At 46.8% G+C, this 15,983-nt stretch overlaps 1 protein-coding gene across 3 annotated transcripts in view; it reads left to right on the forward strand.

Annotated features, from left to right (window-relative positions):
• The window catches only part of itpr3 (inositol 1,4,5-trisphosphate receptor, type 3), a 150,477-nt gene that overhangs the window by 58,324 nt on the left and 76,170 nt on the right, over positions 1 to 15,983 (forward strand). For all 3 annotated transcript variants that reach the window (XM_089004746.1, XM_089004756.1, XM_089004738.1), the window contains 4 exons: positions 2,970 to 3,172; positions 10,339 to 10,459; positions 14,929 to 14,983; positions 15,078 to 15,243. In XM_089004746.1, the coding sequence (XP_088860872.1) occupies positions 2,970 to 3,172; positions 10,339 to 10,459; positions 14,929 to 14,983; positions 15,078 to 15,243 (545 nt within the window). The remainder of the gene's footprint in view (positions 1 to 2,969; positions 3,173 to 10,338; positions 10,460 to 14,928; positions 14,984 to 15,077; positions 15,244 to 15,983) is intronic.

Below are 15,983 nucleotides of genomic sequence, written 5' to 3' on the forward strand. Positions count from 1 at the left end.
TACACATCCATTTATGAATATGATTCAAATAGTTCTGGAGAGGAAAGCATACATGTTTGCAATCGATTAAAGAATTATATGTGCCATTTTGAGGCAACATTGGGGGGAAATCTCTCACACAAAAAAAGAGGCACAAAATGGCGACCTCCAGTGGCCACCTCCGCTTCCACAGGCTGATAAATTCCTTATATGGAGCTTGGATGCCCTCTTCTGGCGGCTTTTGGGTGCAACACGGTTCTCAGACCAAGCATGTACAGCAAAATACATTGACGTGATGGAAGGACTGCTACAATGTGTCTTTTTTCGGTCAGGGGGCGGTCCTTTCGTGACGTCACGTATGGACTCGTCACCAACTCAAAAACAAGACTTCCTGAATTATCAGAGCGAGTTTTAAAATGTCAAATATAGCTATATGCGGTGGAATCTTATTGAAATACGCTCAGTAGACACATTGGATGAATACACAGACACTGGAACATCATACATTAGTTTCTGTGAGGACATGTGTGTGCCAACAAAGTCCTTCCGCTCCTTCAACAACAACAAGCCATGGTTCACTCCCAAACTCAGGCAGCTTAGGAAGAGACCGCATTTAGAAGCGGAGATCGAGCTCTTTTCAAACATGCCCAAAACCGACTGACAAAGGAAATTAACATCGCAGGCTTAACAAACAGTTCCCTGCTAACGACTCTGCATCGCTGTGAAATGGCCTGAAAACAATGACAAATTATCGTTTACCATCCCCCCAAGCAGTGAACAACAAGGGTCTGGCTGATGAGCTAAATACATTCTTTTGCCGATTTGAAAAGGACACCCCCATTTCCCACGCCCGCCCACCATTACCAGAAACTACCGTATATCCGCCCTCTGCCCTACAGATCCACGAACTAGAATTGAGACGGCTCTTCAAGCAGCAGAAGAATAAGAAAGCTGCGGGACGGGACAGAGTGCCCCCCCCTCCCGCCTGAAAGTCTGCGCTGACCATCTTGCTCCGGTCTTCACACGAATCTTCAACAGATCCTTGGAGCAGTGTGAAGTCTCATCCTGCTTCAAACAGTCTACCATCGTCCCAGCTCCAAAGAAGCCAGCACCATCGGGATTGAACGACTGTAGACCTTTTGCTCTGACGTCTGTGGTCATGAAGTCCTTTGAACGCCTCGTGCTGAACCACCTAAAGAACATCATCGGACCTTTCCTGGATCCTCTTCAGTTTGCCTACCGGGCAAAGAGGTCTGTGGAGGATGCAGTCAACATCGGGCTGCACCACATCCTCAAGCACCTCAGCAACACAGGAACCTGCGAAAGCATCCTGTTTGTAGACTACAGCTCTGCGTTCAATACCATCATCCCAGAACACCTCATCCCCAAACTTCTCCAGCTTGGTGTTTCCCCTACCATCTGCCAGTGGATCCGCAGCATCCTGACAGGACGGACACAACAGGTCAGACTGGGAAAAATATCATCCTCAACACGAACCATGAGCACTGGAGCCTCGCAGGGATGCATCCTCTCTCTATACAAACGACTGCACCTCAACGCACCCAGCTGTCAAATTCATAAAGTTCGCAGACGACACCACGGTAATTGGTCTCATCAAAGACGGCGACAAGTCTGCATATCGACAAGTGGAGCAGCTGGAACTCTGGTGCAGCCGTCACAACCTAGAGCTGAACACGCTCAAGACGGTAGAGATGATCGTGGACTTCAGGAAACATCCATCACCACAGCTGCCCCTCACACTATCCAACTGCCTCATGACAACCGTTGAGATCTTCAAGTTCCTGGGAATCACAGTCTCCCAAGACATGAAGTGGGAGGTCAACACCAACTCCATCCTGACAAAGGCCCAACGGCTGCCAAAGAAGCATGGCCTGCCACAGGAGGTGCTACAAAATTTCCACACGGCTGTCATCGAATCCATCCTGTGTTCTTCCATCACCGTTTCCTTCGGGGCCGCCACAAAAATGGACAAAATCCGACTTCAACGGACATTTAGGACGGTGGAAAAAATCATTGGCACCACCCTATCCACTCTCGAGGTCTTGCACACTGCAAAAATCCAAACAAGGGAGCGGGAAATCCTACTGGACCTGGTGCACCCTGCCCACCACCTTTTCCAGCTACTCCCCTCAGGCAGGCGCTACTGATCCATGCGCACCACATCCAGCAGACATTTAAACAGTTTCTTCCGCCAAGCCATTAACTCTTGAAACAGTAACCCAAATAGAACTATTGCCTCTTTGCAATTTTTGATGATGATACTAGTGCAGTGTGTTCTACCGGAAACAAATTCCTTGTGTGTTCTACATACTTGGCAATAAAGATGATTGTGATTCTGATTCTGAAGTGGAAAGGATTTTTAGTTGTCGAGGAGTCCAAAAACAAAGTCATGGGAGGAGTCTGGCGAGGAAACTAATATATATTCTAGATGGCCTCTTTTCATGACGTTCTTACAGACACAATCGTTAATGGCTCTCATCTCTTCCCTGATGGCTTTCTTGAGTTCCGTGATGGTCTGGTCTGGATTTCCCTGCATAGACTTTGTCCTTTAGATAGCCCCAAAGAAAAAAATCTCGGGGGCTTAGGTCCAGGCTATGAGGTGCTCACTCAAAATCAGTCTTGAGACCGATCACTTGGCCTCCAAAGTTCTCTTTCAGCCAATCTCGAGACACGTTTAAGGTGTGAGAACTTGCTACGTCTTGCTGGAACCAGAACTTGCTCATGAGCGACGGGAGATGGACCATTTCAGTCTGTAAGGACGTCATGGGCAACTTCAAAAAATGCAGAGCTAAATAGAGGCCATCTAGAACATATGCTGTAGAACGGAGATAAAAAGGCCAAAGACCAGTTTTCATGTAATGTTTTGAATTTAATCAACTAGTTCTGACCAAAGTTTCATTTAATTCTATCCATTTCTTGTGAAACATGACAAGAATCTCCCATTGTTGTCACTGTTTTTCCCTCCAAAGGGAAGAATGTGAAACGTTCCATCCACGGCATGGGTCAAATGATGACAACCATGGTCCTCAGTCGAAAGCAGTCCTTATTTGGTGGCTCAGGGGCCCGGGCGGCGGGACTTGAGCTTGATGGACAGCGAACAGCCAAAGACAGCATCGACAAGATTGGCCTGACTGTCATGGACACAAAGCTGAAGATTCTGGAAATCTTACAGGTCAGAGAGACAGCAATGGCCGAGTCCATCTGCTTGAACAATAAGCAAACAAAGGCAAATTTGAAGGTCATCTGACTTTTTATCCTTTGGGCTTTTCCCTCCAGGGGTCGCTACAGCGAATCAGTGTCCTCCATCTAACCCGGTTTTGCACATCCTCTTCTCTCACACCACATACCTTCATGTCCTCTTTGACAACATCCATAAGCCTCCTCTTAGGTCTTCCTTTCGGTCTCCTGCCTGGCAGTTCAAGGCTCAGCATCCTTCTTCCGATATAGTCACTCTCTCTCCTCTGCACATGTCCAAACCATCTCAGTCTGGCCTCTCTGACTTTCCTTCCAATGACTCTCAGTTGTACCTCCTTCCTGATCCTATCCAACCTGGTCACTTCTGGTCAATGATCCTATCCAACCTGGTCACTGATCCTATCCAAGCTGGTCACTGATCCTATCCAACCTGGTCACTGATCCTCTCCAACCTGGTCACTCCTGGTCACTCCTGAAGAAAACCTCAACATCTTCATCTGTGCTACCTCCAGCTCTGCTTCCTGTCTTTTCTTCAGTGGCACTGTCTCCAGTCCAAACATCATGGCTGCTCTCACCACAGTTTTACAGACCTTTCCTTTATTCCTAGCTGAAACCCTTCTATCACACATCACACGTGACATTTTTCTCCAGCGGTTCCAGCCTGTCTGGACACGCTTCTTCACCTCTTTTCCACACTCTCCATTGCTCTGGACAGTTGACCCAAGTACTTAAAATCCTCCACCTTCTTTATCTCTTCTCCCTGTAGCATTTCTCTTGTACTTGGATCCCTCTCATTGACACACATATATTCTGTCTTGCTGAGACTGATCTTCCTTCCTCTCCTTTTCAGGGCATACCTCCACCTCTCTAGTTACTCCCCCACCTTTTCTCTGTTCTCGCTACAGATCGCTGTCACGTCCGCACGAGGAGTGGCAACAGGTCTCGTAGGACAAAAAGGAGAGCTGGATCCAAAATACTTGATGGAGACAGTAATAGTTCAAAAGAGGCTTTACTGAGGCACGCAGGGGGAAAAACAAAATAACAGAACAGAAGAGCGAGGCAGCCACTACCGAGCGGAACCAACCTTGCATACGGTGAGGCGATAAGTAACAAATGAGGAAATACACCGGCGAATACCGAGCCTAACCGGGTGATTTTATAGTCAGAAGGCACAATTAGTGGGGTTGGGACCAGGTGTGCAAGCAGGGAGGGGAGGGGCGTGCACCTGACGCCAATCAGAATTTGACAGTGCCCCCCCCCCCCCCCCCAACGGACGCCCCCTGGCGGCCCACCCGGTTTGGAGGGATTAGCCGAGTGGAATGCTCGGGTGAGTGATGGATCGAGGATCCAGGAGCGGGGAACCCACTGACGTTCTTCCGGCCCGTAGCCCTCCCAGTCGACCAGTTATTGCAAGCCCCTGCGGTGTGAGTCCAATATCTCCCGCACCGTGTATACGGGGTCGCCGTCCACCATCCGGGGAGGAGGGGCGGGCAGGTGCCGAAGCTAGGGAGCTGGTTGCCACCGGCTTGAGGATGGACACGTGGAAGACCGGGTGGACCTTCATCGTGGGTGGCAGCCGGATCTGAGGATGGCCTCAATCGGGAAGGAGTACGCGAACTGCGGCCCCAATTTGGCCGACGTCCCGGCCAGCCGGAGATCCCTCGTGGACAGCCACACCTCCTGTCCGACCTGGTAGTCCGGTGCCTGGCGGGGACGACGATCCGCGATGTGCTGGTTCCGGGACGCCGTGCGCGACAGAGCGGCTCTGGTCTTCTTCCACACCTAATGGGCCCGTCTGAGGTGGTGTTGAATGGACGGGACCTCCACCTGGCCCTCCTGGGTGGGGAACAGTGGAGGCTGATAACCACAGGCAGACATGAAAGGAGACCGACCTGTGGCTGAGGAGACCAGGGACTGGCAGCAACGTTTCCATACCTTGGACACGAATTGCGGTTCCCAGTCCGACACGATGTCCGCCGGAATCCCGTGGAGACGGACGACGTGGATAATGGATGTGTTGGCCTTGTGAAAGGGGGTCCGGTTTAGTGTTTTGCGAACCGGGGCAGTGGGTGAGGGTGAAGTTGAAGCGGGTCAGGAACAGTGCCCACCGTGGCTGGCGCGAGTTCAGTCTCTTGGCGGACCGAATGGCCGCCAGGTTCTTTTGGTCGGTGAACACCATGAAGGGATGTTTAGCCCCTTCGAGCCATTGTCTCCACTCCTGCTGGGCGCGGATGACCACCATCAGTTCCCGGTTTCCCACGTCGTAGTTGGCCTCCGCAGGGCTGAGACGGTGGGAGAAGGCGTACGGGTGGAGTTTCTGGTCAACCGGAGAGCGCTGGGATAATACCGCACCCACCCATCCCGCGAACGCGTGGCGTGATACTGGTTAGTGAAAGCGCGTTGGATGTCCACCTAAAAGGAACCTTGGTGGAAGTGAGACTGGTTAGAGGTAGTGCCTTCTGACTATAATCACGGATAAAGCGGCGATAGAAAATCGCTGGAGTTGTTTGCGCGTCTTGGGGGTTTGGCCATTCAACCACCGCTTTGGTCTTGGAGGGATCGGCCCGAAGTTGCCGCTGCTCCACGATGAACCCTAGAAAAGATAGAGAACGGACGTGGAACTCGCACTTCTCCGCCTTTACGTTTGCGGGACCTGCGCAAGGAACCGTCGGACATGCTGCCGATGTTCTTCTGCGGATTTGGAGGAAATAAGGATGTCGTCCAGATAGACAAAGACAAACACATTTAGGAAATCCCTGAGGACATCATTGATAAGATTTGGAAATACGGCGGGAGCGTTGGTAAGTCCTAAAGACGGCATTCAAAATGCCCCAAGGGCATTTTGAATGCCGTCTTCCATTCGACCCCCTCTCTGATGCGAACCACATGGTATGCGCTACGAAAGTCCAGCTTGGTGAATATAGTGGCAGATTGGAGGGGTGCGAAGGCCGAATCCATGTGGGGCAGTGGGTACTGATGGTGATGTTGTTCAGACCCCGGTAATCGACACACGGATGCAGGGTATTGTCCTTTTTGATAAAAAAGAACCCCGCGCCGAGCAGAGAACGTGAGGGTCGGATAAGTCCCACCGCGAGGGAGGTGTCAATGTATGTGCACATGGCCTCTTGTTCCGGGTGAGAGATGTGATATAGTCGGGAGTCTGGTAGTGGAGACCCAGGCTGTAGGTCTATGGCGCAGTCATACGGTCCGTGAGGTGGCAGGGATTGCGCGCAGTGTTTGCTGAACGCCTCCCGCAGATCATGGTAACATCGCGGCACGCCCTCGAGACAAATCTCCTCGGACAAGCCGCCACGGGAGAGGTAGTGCCTTGCAGTAGCCGACCGCAGACAGTTAGCGTAACAGTGGGGGCTCCAACCCTGTATGGCGGGGCCCTCCCAAGAGATGGAAGTGTCATGGGTGCTCAGCCAGGGGAGGCCCAGCACGAGCGGTACGTTGCGGGAGGGCATGAGAAGGAAACGGCGATGCTCGACGTGTTTGACCGACAGCCGGAGCTTGACTCGGGTAACCCTGGCTATTAATCGGCTGTCCAGGTCCTTTGGGGACCGTTAGCTTCTCAATGCCGCAGCCCAACGACGACGCCAGTTGGGGGTCGATAAAGCACCTGTCTGCCTACGAATTCACTAAGGCCCGTATCGCCAGGGAATTGGACGGGCCAATCAATTCGCTGTCCACCTGCAACCACGTGACGGGTGCCGTCCTCGACGATTCCGAACAGGACCACGGTCGCCGTTTTGAAAGTGACTTACAGATGCCGGGCGTCTTAGGCCTTGGGTGCAACGTCCTCTGGGGTTGGCACGATCGCTCCCGCTTCGCATTTGCATCGGCTCGTGGCTACCCTCCTGACGCCGAGCCTGCTCGCTGCCGCCGGGTGTTGTCTTCCGCAGCCGGCTCCCAGGTTCGCTGGTCCGCTGGGCGCCCTGCTCCCGCTTCCTCTCACGAAGACCATTGTCCAGGCATGTGAGGACATCGATCATCTCGCTGAGGGTTGTGCCAGCGTCATGGGTGGCCAACTCGTCCTTGAGAGCGGCGCTAAGTCCGCGGCGGAACACTCCTCTCAGCGCCCGATCCTTGTAGCCGCTCTGGGCAGCCAAGATGCGGAAGGTGATGGAATATTCGGATCCATGGTGGCCGGTGTATTATGTCACGTCCGCACGAGGAGTTGCAACAGGTCTCGTAGGACAAAAAGGGGAGCTAGATCCAAAATACTCAATGGAGACAGTAATAGTTCAAAAGAGGCTTTACTGAGGCACGCAGGGGGGAAAACAGAAAATAACAGAACAGAACAGTGAGGCAGCAACTACTGAGCGGGACCAACCTTGCAAACGGTGAGGCAAAAAGTCATGAATGAGGAAATACACCGGTGAATACCGAGCCTAACCGGGTGACTTTTGTAGTCAGAAGGCACAATTAGTGGGATTAGGATCAGGTGTGCGAGCCCGGAGGAGCAGGGAGCGGAGGGGTGTGCACCTGACGCCAATCAGGATGTGACAATCACAATGCCATCTGTAAACATCATGGTCAAAGGAGATTCTTGTCAAACATTGTCTGTCAGCCTGTCCATCACCATCACAAATAAGAAGGGGCTCAGAGCTGACCCCTAGTGGAGTCCCACCTCCACCTTTAATTCCTCCGTCACACCGACAGCACATCTCACAACTGTTGAAGGTCATCTCACAGCAATCCAAAATCGCAGACAGCTGGTCTGTTCCAAGATTCACTTTCGACCCCCTCCTCTACAACTGTTTCCTTCATGCAGTCGTCATAGTGAACCTGTTCTTAACAATACCCTTTTGAGCTACTACTTAACTCATTCACTGCCATTCCCAAATTTATTCTGCAATTGAAAATATGGCGGAGCGCGCCATTCCTGAATTGGTTCGGGTTGTTTTTGTTCATGCTTGGGTGCCGATAAAGCGCCGGCCATGGCCTCTGGCAATGTTTGTTTCTTTTCCACATGGGGGCAGCATTTGCTTTTTGTCCATGGTTGCGATTTGTTACAGCTTCAGCTGTTGTTAAAGCGCTATATCAACCAACACATGTATTTTGGACAGCCTCCCTGATTTCAAGCTCGGATAACTTCAGACCCATATCATTTAGGAATTAACTCTTTTTCTGAATAAACAAGAGCGTCTAAGTTTTCTAACGCTGCATTGAATTATTATGTAGTCCTAAAACTCTATATTGTGTGGGTCCTGGAACTCGAGTGACAATGCCAAAAACCCTGGTGTGGCCACAGTTTTGCACATCGTCTGCCAGTCAATGAGTTAATCTTAATATTATTGTAGTGGGGGAATGAATGTTTTCTTCTGCATTAAATGACATCGACATCAAAGTGCACAGGAGTTTGTATGTGCTCCTGCGTGGGTTTTCTCCGGGTCTTCCGGTTTCCTCCCACATACCAAACACACGCTTGACCGACTGACTGGACACTGGAAATTGTGCCTAGGTGCGAATGGGAGCGCCAATGGTTGTTTGATTCTGTGTGCCCTGCGATTGGCTGGCAACCGGTTGAGGGTGTCCGCCAAGTACTCAAAGACAGCTGGTATGCCCTCAACAACCCCCACAACCTTCGTGAGGGTAAAGCGGTTTGGAAGCATGAATGCATGAATAAAATGATGTTTCAGGTTTTCATGAGAAGCTAACGTTTACCATACGTGTTGACAGGAAAAGCTAAAAGTCAATGTTTTATTTGGGGCAAATCAAAGACAGCACAATTACTTCTGAAGGCCTTGAGGACATTAGATTGGCATGTCAACTAAAATCATCTGATAGAAAGAATTTGTAATCAGAAAATGTAGAAATGATTGTTTTGAATAACGTAATAGGTTGAATTTCCATTTGTGCCATGTATGGCTTTGTTGCCACCACCTAGTGGACAAAATAGTCTCCACTATCGTATGTGCATTTCACATTCTCAAATACTGTGATTAGAAGATAAGTTTGTGATGTAATGTAAGGAAAGAGATGCCCATTTCACGGTAAGATCAGGGCAATGTCATCAAATGGTGAGTATAGTTTTTGCTTTTTTGAATGTTGCTGTGCTGATGACCATTTTGTGTTTGCGAGCCTTTTACTGAGTGAGGTGCTTGTTCTGTAGCCACAAATGGACATAAGTCTTCTTGTGCCGGTCCCAAGCCCGGATAAATACAGAGGGTTGTGTCAGGAAGGGCATCCGACGTAAAAGCTTGGCCAAAACAAACATGCGGATCAAACCTCTAAAGATGGAGGACACTGATTTGCTGTGGCAACCCCTTGAAGGGAAAAGCCGAAAGGAAAAGAAGAGGAGTTAATTCCCTTTTAAAAGGGTATTTCTAATAATAATAATAATAATAATAATAATAATAATAATAATAATAATAATAATAATAATACATATTTTTCATTTTTAAGCGCCTTTCAAAACTCAAGGTCACTGTACAGTCACAAGATCAGCTTTTCTGTGGGTGAGCAGCGGCAGCCACACTCGCCAGCGTTCACTCAACCAGCAATAACTCAAAAATATAGAAAGCTAGATAATAATACATTTAATTTCCAAGCGCCTCTCAAAACTCCCAAGGTCAGCTCACAGTAACAAATCTCAGAAAGACAAATCTTTCTGTGGGTGAGCAGCGACAGCCACACGCTCCAGTGCTCACTCAACCCGGAAGCAACTCAAATAGATCGAAAGCTAGCTAGCTAGCTAATAGATAGCTAACAGAGAGATAGCCAGCGAGCTAGACTGCTGCTAGATAAGATAGATAGCCAGCCAACTATTCCACTAACAGCTAGCTAATAGATAGCTAATATATAACTAACAGATACCAAATACATAGCTAGGTAGCTTGATAGCTCGCTCGACTGTCATAATTCATAATATGATGTAACAGGAACCTAACCATGAATTGTTTTCAATGTTTACTCATTTTTAATTTATCACTCAATTTAATACCCATAATCTTTGTTCCTCGGGTTTTAGGAAAGTTGTACTTTTAAACTGTCATTTTAGATCCAGACCTACAGGCCCATTTTTGCAAAACACTTTCCAAACCTATTTGCATTTTTCGTATTTAAAGGGTATTTATGATGGTATCTCCAGGTGGCATGGCACTGTTGTGTGATTTATGACCGTCTTGTCCTCCTCAGTTCATTCTCAACGTCCGCATGGACTACCGGCTGTCCTTCCTGCTGTCCGTCTTCAAGAAAGAATTTGAGGATGTCTATTCGCTGGCTGACGCTGACGCCACGACTAGTGTCGAGAACACAGGTGCACATGCCCGCTTCACTCGGGAGGCTGGGGGGGTCAGCGGGAGGTCTGCGGGTTCATACCTGTCAAGTGGCCGTATTTTGCTGTATTCTGTTGCATTTTTGCACGTTTTTAGAATGTTTGTACGGGAAAATTTTACAATTGCAAAAATTGTTCAAGATCATTTTGAGATATTTTTAATTCCGTTTTTGTCAATAAATACAGGTAATTTCCGGGTTACGACCGGTTTCCGTTCTGACAAAACGGTCGTAAGTCGAAATCTGTTGGTTGATTTTGATCGTTAGTCCTTGGTTCATTGCTTCCACGGGTGTGATGGAAGAGGATGGTTAAATCATCAGGAAGCCAGATGTAGAACAGATAGTTGGTTTAATCTTGAAGACAGCGGAGACATTGTGGGAGGTCAGCAAAGGAGGAAGGCAGAGAGAAGAGAGCGACGAACTAGAAGGGGGAGCATTTTATACGGCGCGCAGTGTGTGACGCGAAAGGATGTGACGTAATGTAAATGCGACATCAAGTAAGGCAAGGCAGGATATGACGTATCAGGAAGTTCAAAATGTAAACAAAGGTTACAGAGCGATGTTTAGAGATGTTTGTATGGCGAATTACCCCAACATCTCCCCCGTGACGAACATATTTAACATCGGTGAAGGTGAACAGAAAGAAGAAAGAAAAAAAGAAAATCACAAAATAGAACAATCACAATGGAAACAATCTCAAATCAAAGTCATGTCATTCGCTAGCTACAATAGTCAAATCTTCATGGCATCCTGGATGGTGATCACCAGGATGGCGAGTAGGAACAAAATTGTTTGTAGCATTTGTCGCAAGCAGGCCCCGGGGTGTGGTACGGATGAGCAGGTGTCTGGGAAAGGGTGTGTGAACTGTTGACCCGGCTCCAGTGACGTGCATCGGGAATCTTCTTGACGAACGGTGTCCTCGCGAATCCAGGTGAAGCTTGTGGCTGCTAAGACGGCTAGCAGCTCCGCAACCGGTCCGTCCCACATTGGCGTGGCCCACGTCATCTTCTTCAGACTGCAGCTCCGTCCTGTGGAGAACAAAAGAAGACTTGTGCCAGGTCACATGTCGAAATGATGGTTTCATTCTACACATCACACTTTCTTGGCGTTTCTTTCCCTATCAAAATCTGTCTCATCATTTAGGCTCTGCAATGCATTCTCTCTCAGACATGGCAGACGTTGTTATTGTTAGATGTTAGTTGGTTAGTACATTGTTAGTCGTTAGTGAGTCTGCATTTCTGGAGGGCACCACTTTCTTGGGGAATGACGTTGCAGCCAACATCACTCCTTGCCAAAAGTGAAAATTTTGGCAATGATGATCTGAGGTATTGTCACCCCCCTGTTGAGACATGAAAAGTCTCAATTTGCCAAGTGGGAACGTGTTTGCGTGGAACACGAGCTGTCTTTGACATTGCACAGATTATCAATTTGCATAAAACCATTTGTCAATCATTGGTCCAAAATTTTGGATGCCAAATTTTGGCATGTCGCCACATTGCTTGGGTGGAGGACAGCCTTCCACAATTCTTTAGCACAACTTGACATGGTCGGAGGTCAGCAAAGGAGGAAGGCAGAGAGAAGAGAGCGACGAACTAGAAGGGGGAGCATTTTATACGACGGGCAGTGTGTGACGCGAAAGGATGTGACGTAATGTAAATGCGACATCATGTAAGGGAAGGCAGGATATGATGTATCAGGAAGTTCAAAATGTAAACAAAGGTTACAGAGCGATGTTTAGAGATGTTTGTATGGCGAATTACCCCAACAAAATCCATTCCGATGTCCGACACGTTTACACGACAGGATAGTATACGATGTCAATCTGTTGTTTTTAAGCAACATTTTCTATTATATACCAAACTGTTTACAATTAATTCATACATTAGATAATTTTTAGTGTCATTTTTATCATTTTATATTTTGTATTATCACTTTTTATTACTGCATTACTGTACGTGTAATGTATACAAAACTGTTTACAGTTCATTTCTAAATGTTATACTTAGCTTTTAGGTGCCAAGCGTAGAATAAAAAAAAGGGTCTGGCGGTTGTGGTCGTTAAGTATGGGTGGTCGTAAATCACGGCAGTCGTAACTCGGATGACACCTGTATTAGCAGTAATGTTGACGATAACAAATATCGCGACTGGTAAAAACCACCACCGAGAATAACAAGTCCATGCCAAAAGTCTCCAGAAGAAACAAAAGTTCTGAGAAGACAAGTTCCGCTCAAATGTAATGTTATTTTTAAATCGGTTCAATGAAACATTTGACTGTGTATTTTTTCGCTGTCATATCATTCATATTTTTTTCAGAATTAGAATCATCTTGATTGCCAAGTATGTAGAACACACAAGGAATTTGTCCCCGATAGAACACGCTGCACTAGTATCATCAAAAATTTTCAAAGAGCCACTATACTGTTAGATTTGGGTTACTGTTCAGAATCAGAATCAATATCATCTTTATTGCCAAGTATGTAAAACACACGAGGAATTTGTCTCCGGTAGAACACGCTGTACTAGTATCATCATCATAAATAATAATAATACATTTAATTTCAAGCGCCTTTCAAAACACCCAAGGACACTTTACAATAAAAACAATAAAACAAAGCACATAACAATAAAACCATAAGTAAAATGATAAATAATGAAATAGCAGATTGAACTAGACATTGAAAGCAATTTTAAACGGATGGGTTTCTAGGTGGGACTTGAAAATAGGGAGGGAGTCAATATTATGGATGCTGGGTGGAAGAGAATTCCAGAGTTTGGGAGAAGAGCGGCTGAAAGCTCTGCATCCCATCGTGGTAAGACGGGCAGAGGGCACATACAGGTGAAGGGAGGATGAGGATCTCAGGGACCGAGAAGGATGGAATGGAGGCACTATCCAGTTCTATTTGTGTTCCTGTTTAGAGAGTTAATAGCGACGGGGGAAGAAGCTGTTTAAATGTCTGCATGAGGGGAGTCGCTGGAAAAGGTGGTGGGCAGCGTGCGGATTGTCCAGTTTATAAACATTATACATCGTAAGATCACAAATTCAAATTATTATTTTTTTTGGGACCAAATTCAATTTGTCCACAGCAAAAAAGCCACAATGTTCTACGACAGGGGTCGGGAACTTTTTTGACTAAGAGAGCCATAACAGTAAAATATTTAGAAATGTTTTTTACTCGTCGGGCTTATTTAAAAGGGGTGTTTACCTGTTTCAATATGAATGGCCAGTACCATCCAATCCAAATTGTGCTTTCCGCCAACTGCAGACCAAACAGGAAATGAACAGCGAAAAAGCGATAATATATACAGTGATACCTCTGCTTACGAACTTAATTGGTTCACAGAAAGTGTGTGTAAGGCGAAAAGTTCGTCTGCCAAACATTTATTTCCCATAAGAAACCATTAAAATGAGAATAATTCATTTGCAGGTCCCCATAAAACATCATTTTCTACTAAATAAGCCTTACAACTACACATAGTAGACCTTATTTCAGGGGTGTCAAACTCCGGTCCTCGAGGGCTGTACTCGTACATGTTTTCCAAGTCTCCCTGTTGCAACACACCTAAGGCTGTGTTGCAAGAGGTTTGTTTGGACAACATGTACGACTGCAGCCCTCGAGGACCGGAGTTTGTCACCTCTGCTTCTTTTATGTATAATAAATGTGCTATTGGATTGTAATTAAAGGAATACAATCAAGTCGTTTTATTGACCTTTGTGATGGTCGTTTATGTCGTTGCCTCTTGATATCCGAGTGAAGTTGCTGTGCTTTCTCGGCGATAACACCCTCACTCACACTGTCCCCTGCGAGCTGCTTTTCATGAATCCAAAGAAGAAGTTTTTCAACCTTTTCTATTGCTTGAGACCTTTGCTAGGACAGCACGTAGCAATGGTCGACTTAGCATACTGGTACTAGGACGCTAAGTCACACAAACACACACCTTGTTGTTGTTTTTCGATGATCTCCTTCTTCTTTTGTGTCCTCTTCGGCTGAACACTAGCCTGTGGTGGGGTCTTTTTCGGTCCCATAATAGCAAAAGTACTCCACTCGATAGCAAACCACATCTGCACTCAAAGAAAGAGGGTGATGAAAAGTAGCCTGCCAACTACTGTTGCGCTGTTCGACTGTATGGCTTGGTGTTCTTCGCTGGTAACTAGTCCGCCAGCCACAGTGGCGCTCCGTGTGGTTTGGTTCGTCCGCCAAAAAGTAGTTTGTATGCCAAGAGTATAGTCTCGCGAATTTAATGTTCTTATGGCAAAACGTTCGTGAGCTGAGGTATCACTGTATTTCGTTTTGGCTAGCAATGAAATATGACACATGCGTAGGGTGTTTTTCACAGTCAATCAGGAAAATTTTGAGCCGTTCGTAAGGTGACAGCGTCTCAGAGGTTGACAGCTATGGTTGGTTGGAAAATGTCGGTTGCTCTCTGCGAGCTAACACATTTGTGTTCCTGCAGCTGCCATCAACCTACAGCACATTGGAGAGCAGGCAGAGGCCATGTTTGGAGTTGGGTAGGTCAAAGTGCTTGAAATGGAACCGTGCAACTTGTGTCGGATTCGGAGTGTGTGTTCTGTATGTGTGTTTATGTACGTGGTCAACGCGCAGGAAGGGCAACAGCATTCTTGAAGTGGACGACGAAGGTGGGCGCATGTTCCTGCGTGTCCTAATCCACCTCACAATGCATGACTACCCGCCGCTGGTGTCTGGAGCTCTTCAGCTGCTCTTCAGACATTTCAGCCAGAGGCAGGAAGTACTGCATACTTTCAAGCAGGTGACCTTCGCTTTTACCACATCATTTTTCATGTGTTTAGAAAAAAAAGCAAAATTTAATGTAGACAAAAGAAAAAACAACCGCGGGTGTTTGCCAAACATCTTTCCAACCTGGAATCAACCATGGCGGAAAAACAAATTCACGATATGTTTACTCACTCACACCTCTACTGCTCATGAGATCTGAACTACAATCATTCATTAAAAAATAAAATAAATTGGAAAAACAGCAGCCTTTCTCACAGGGGTCACAGGTGGTGTAGCAGTGTTGGGTCTAATGTGACAATGTTTACTACTCATACAATGTTTATGACTCGTAAGCTAGTCTCCTGAAGCATTACAAAGATAGCCTAAACTCGCACGACTTAGCTAGCATCCAGACTTTTATTGACACAAATATTTACTAAATATAACTTTTTCTAACACTTCTTGGAGCAATTGTTGCTTCTTCTAAGCTAGCCTTGGTAAGTATTACAAAGATAGCTTAAGATAGCATGACTAAACTAGCCCAAAGCACTACTAAGCTAAAACGACTAAATATTTACTGAATATGACTAACATTTCCTATGGCAACTTTTGCTTCTTATAAGCTAACATCGGTCAACATTACAAAGATAGCCTAAGCTAGCACGACGTAGCTAGCATCCAGACTTAACTAACATCGGTAAGCATTACAAAGATAGCCCAAGTTAGTATTATTAAGCTAGCATCGTGACTTTTTAACACAATTATTTACTGAAT

Source organism: Hippocampus bargibanti, linkage group LG01 (genome assembly GCF_051943395.1).
Source record: "Hippocampus bargibanti isolate YZ-2025 linkage group LG01, ASM5194339v1, whole genome shotgun sequence".
Taxonomy (NCBI): Eukaryota; Metazoa; Chordata; class Actinopteri; order Syngnathiformes; family Syngnathidae; genus Hippocampus; species Hippocampus bargibanti.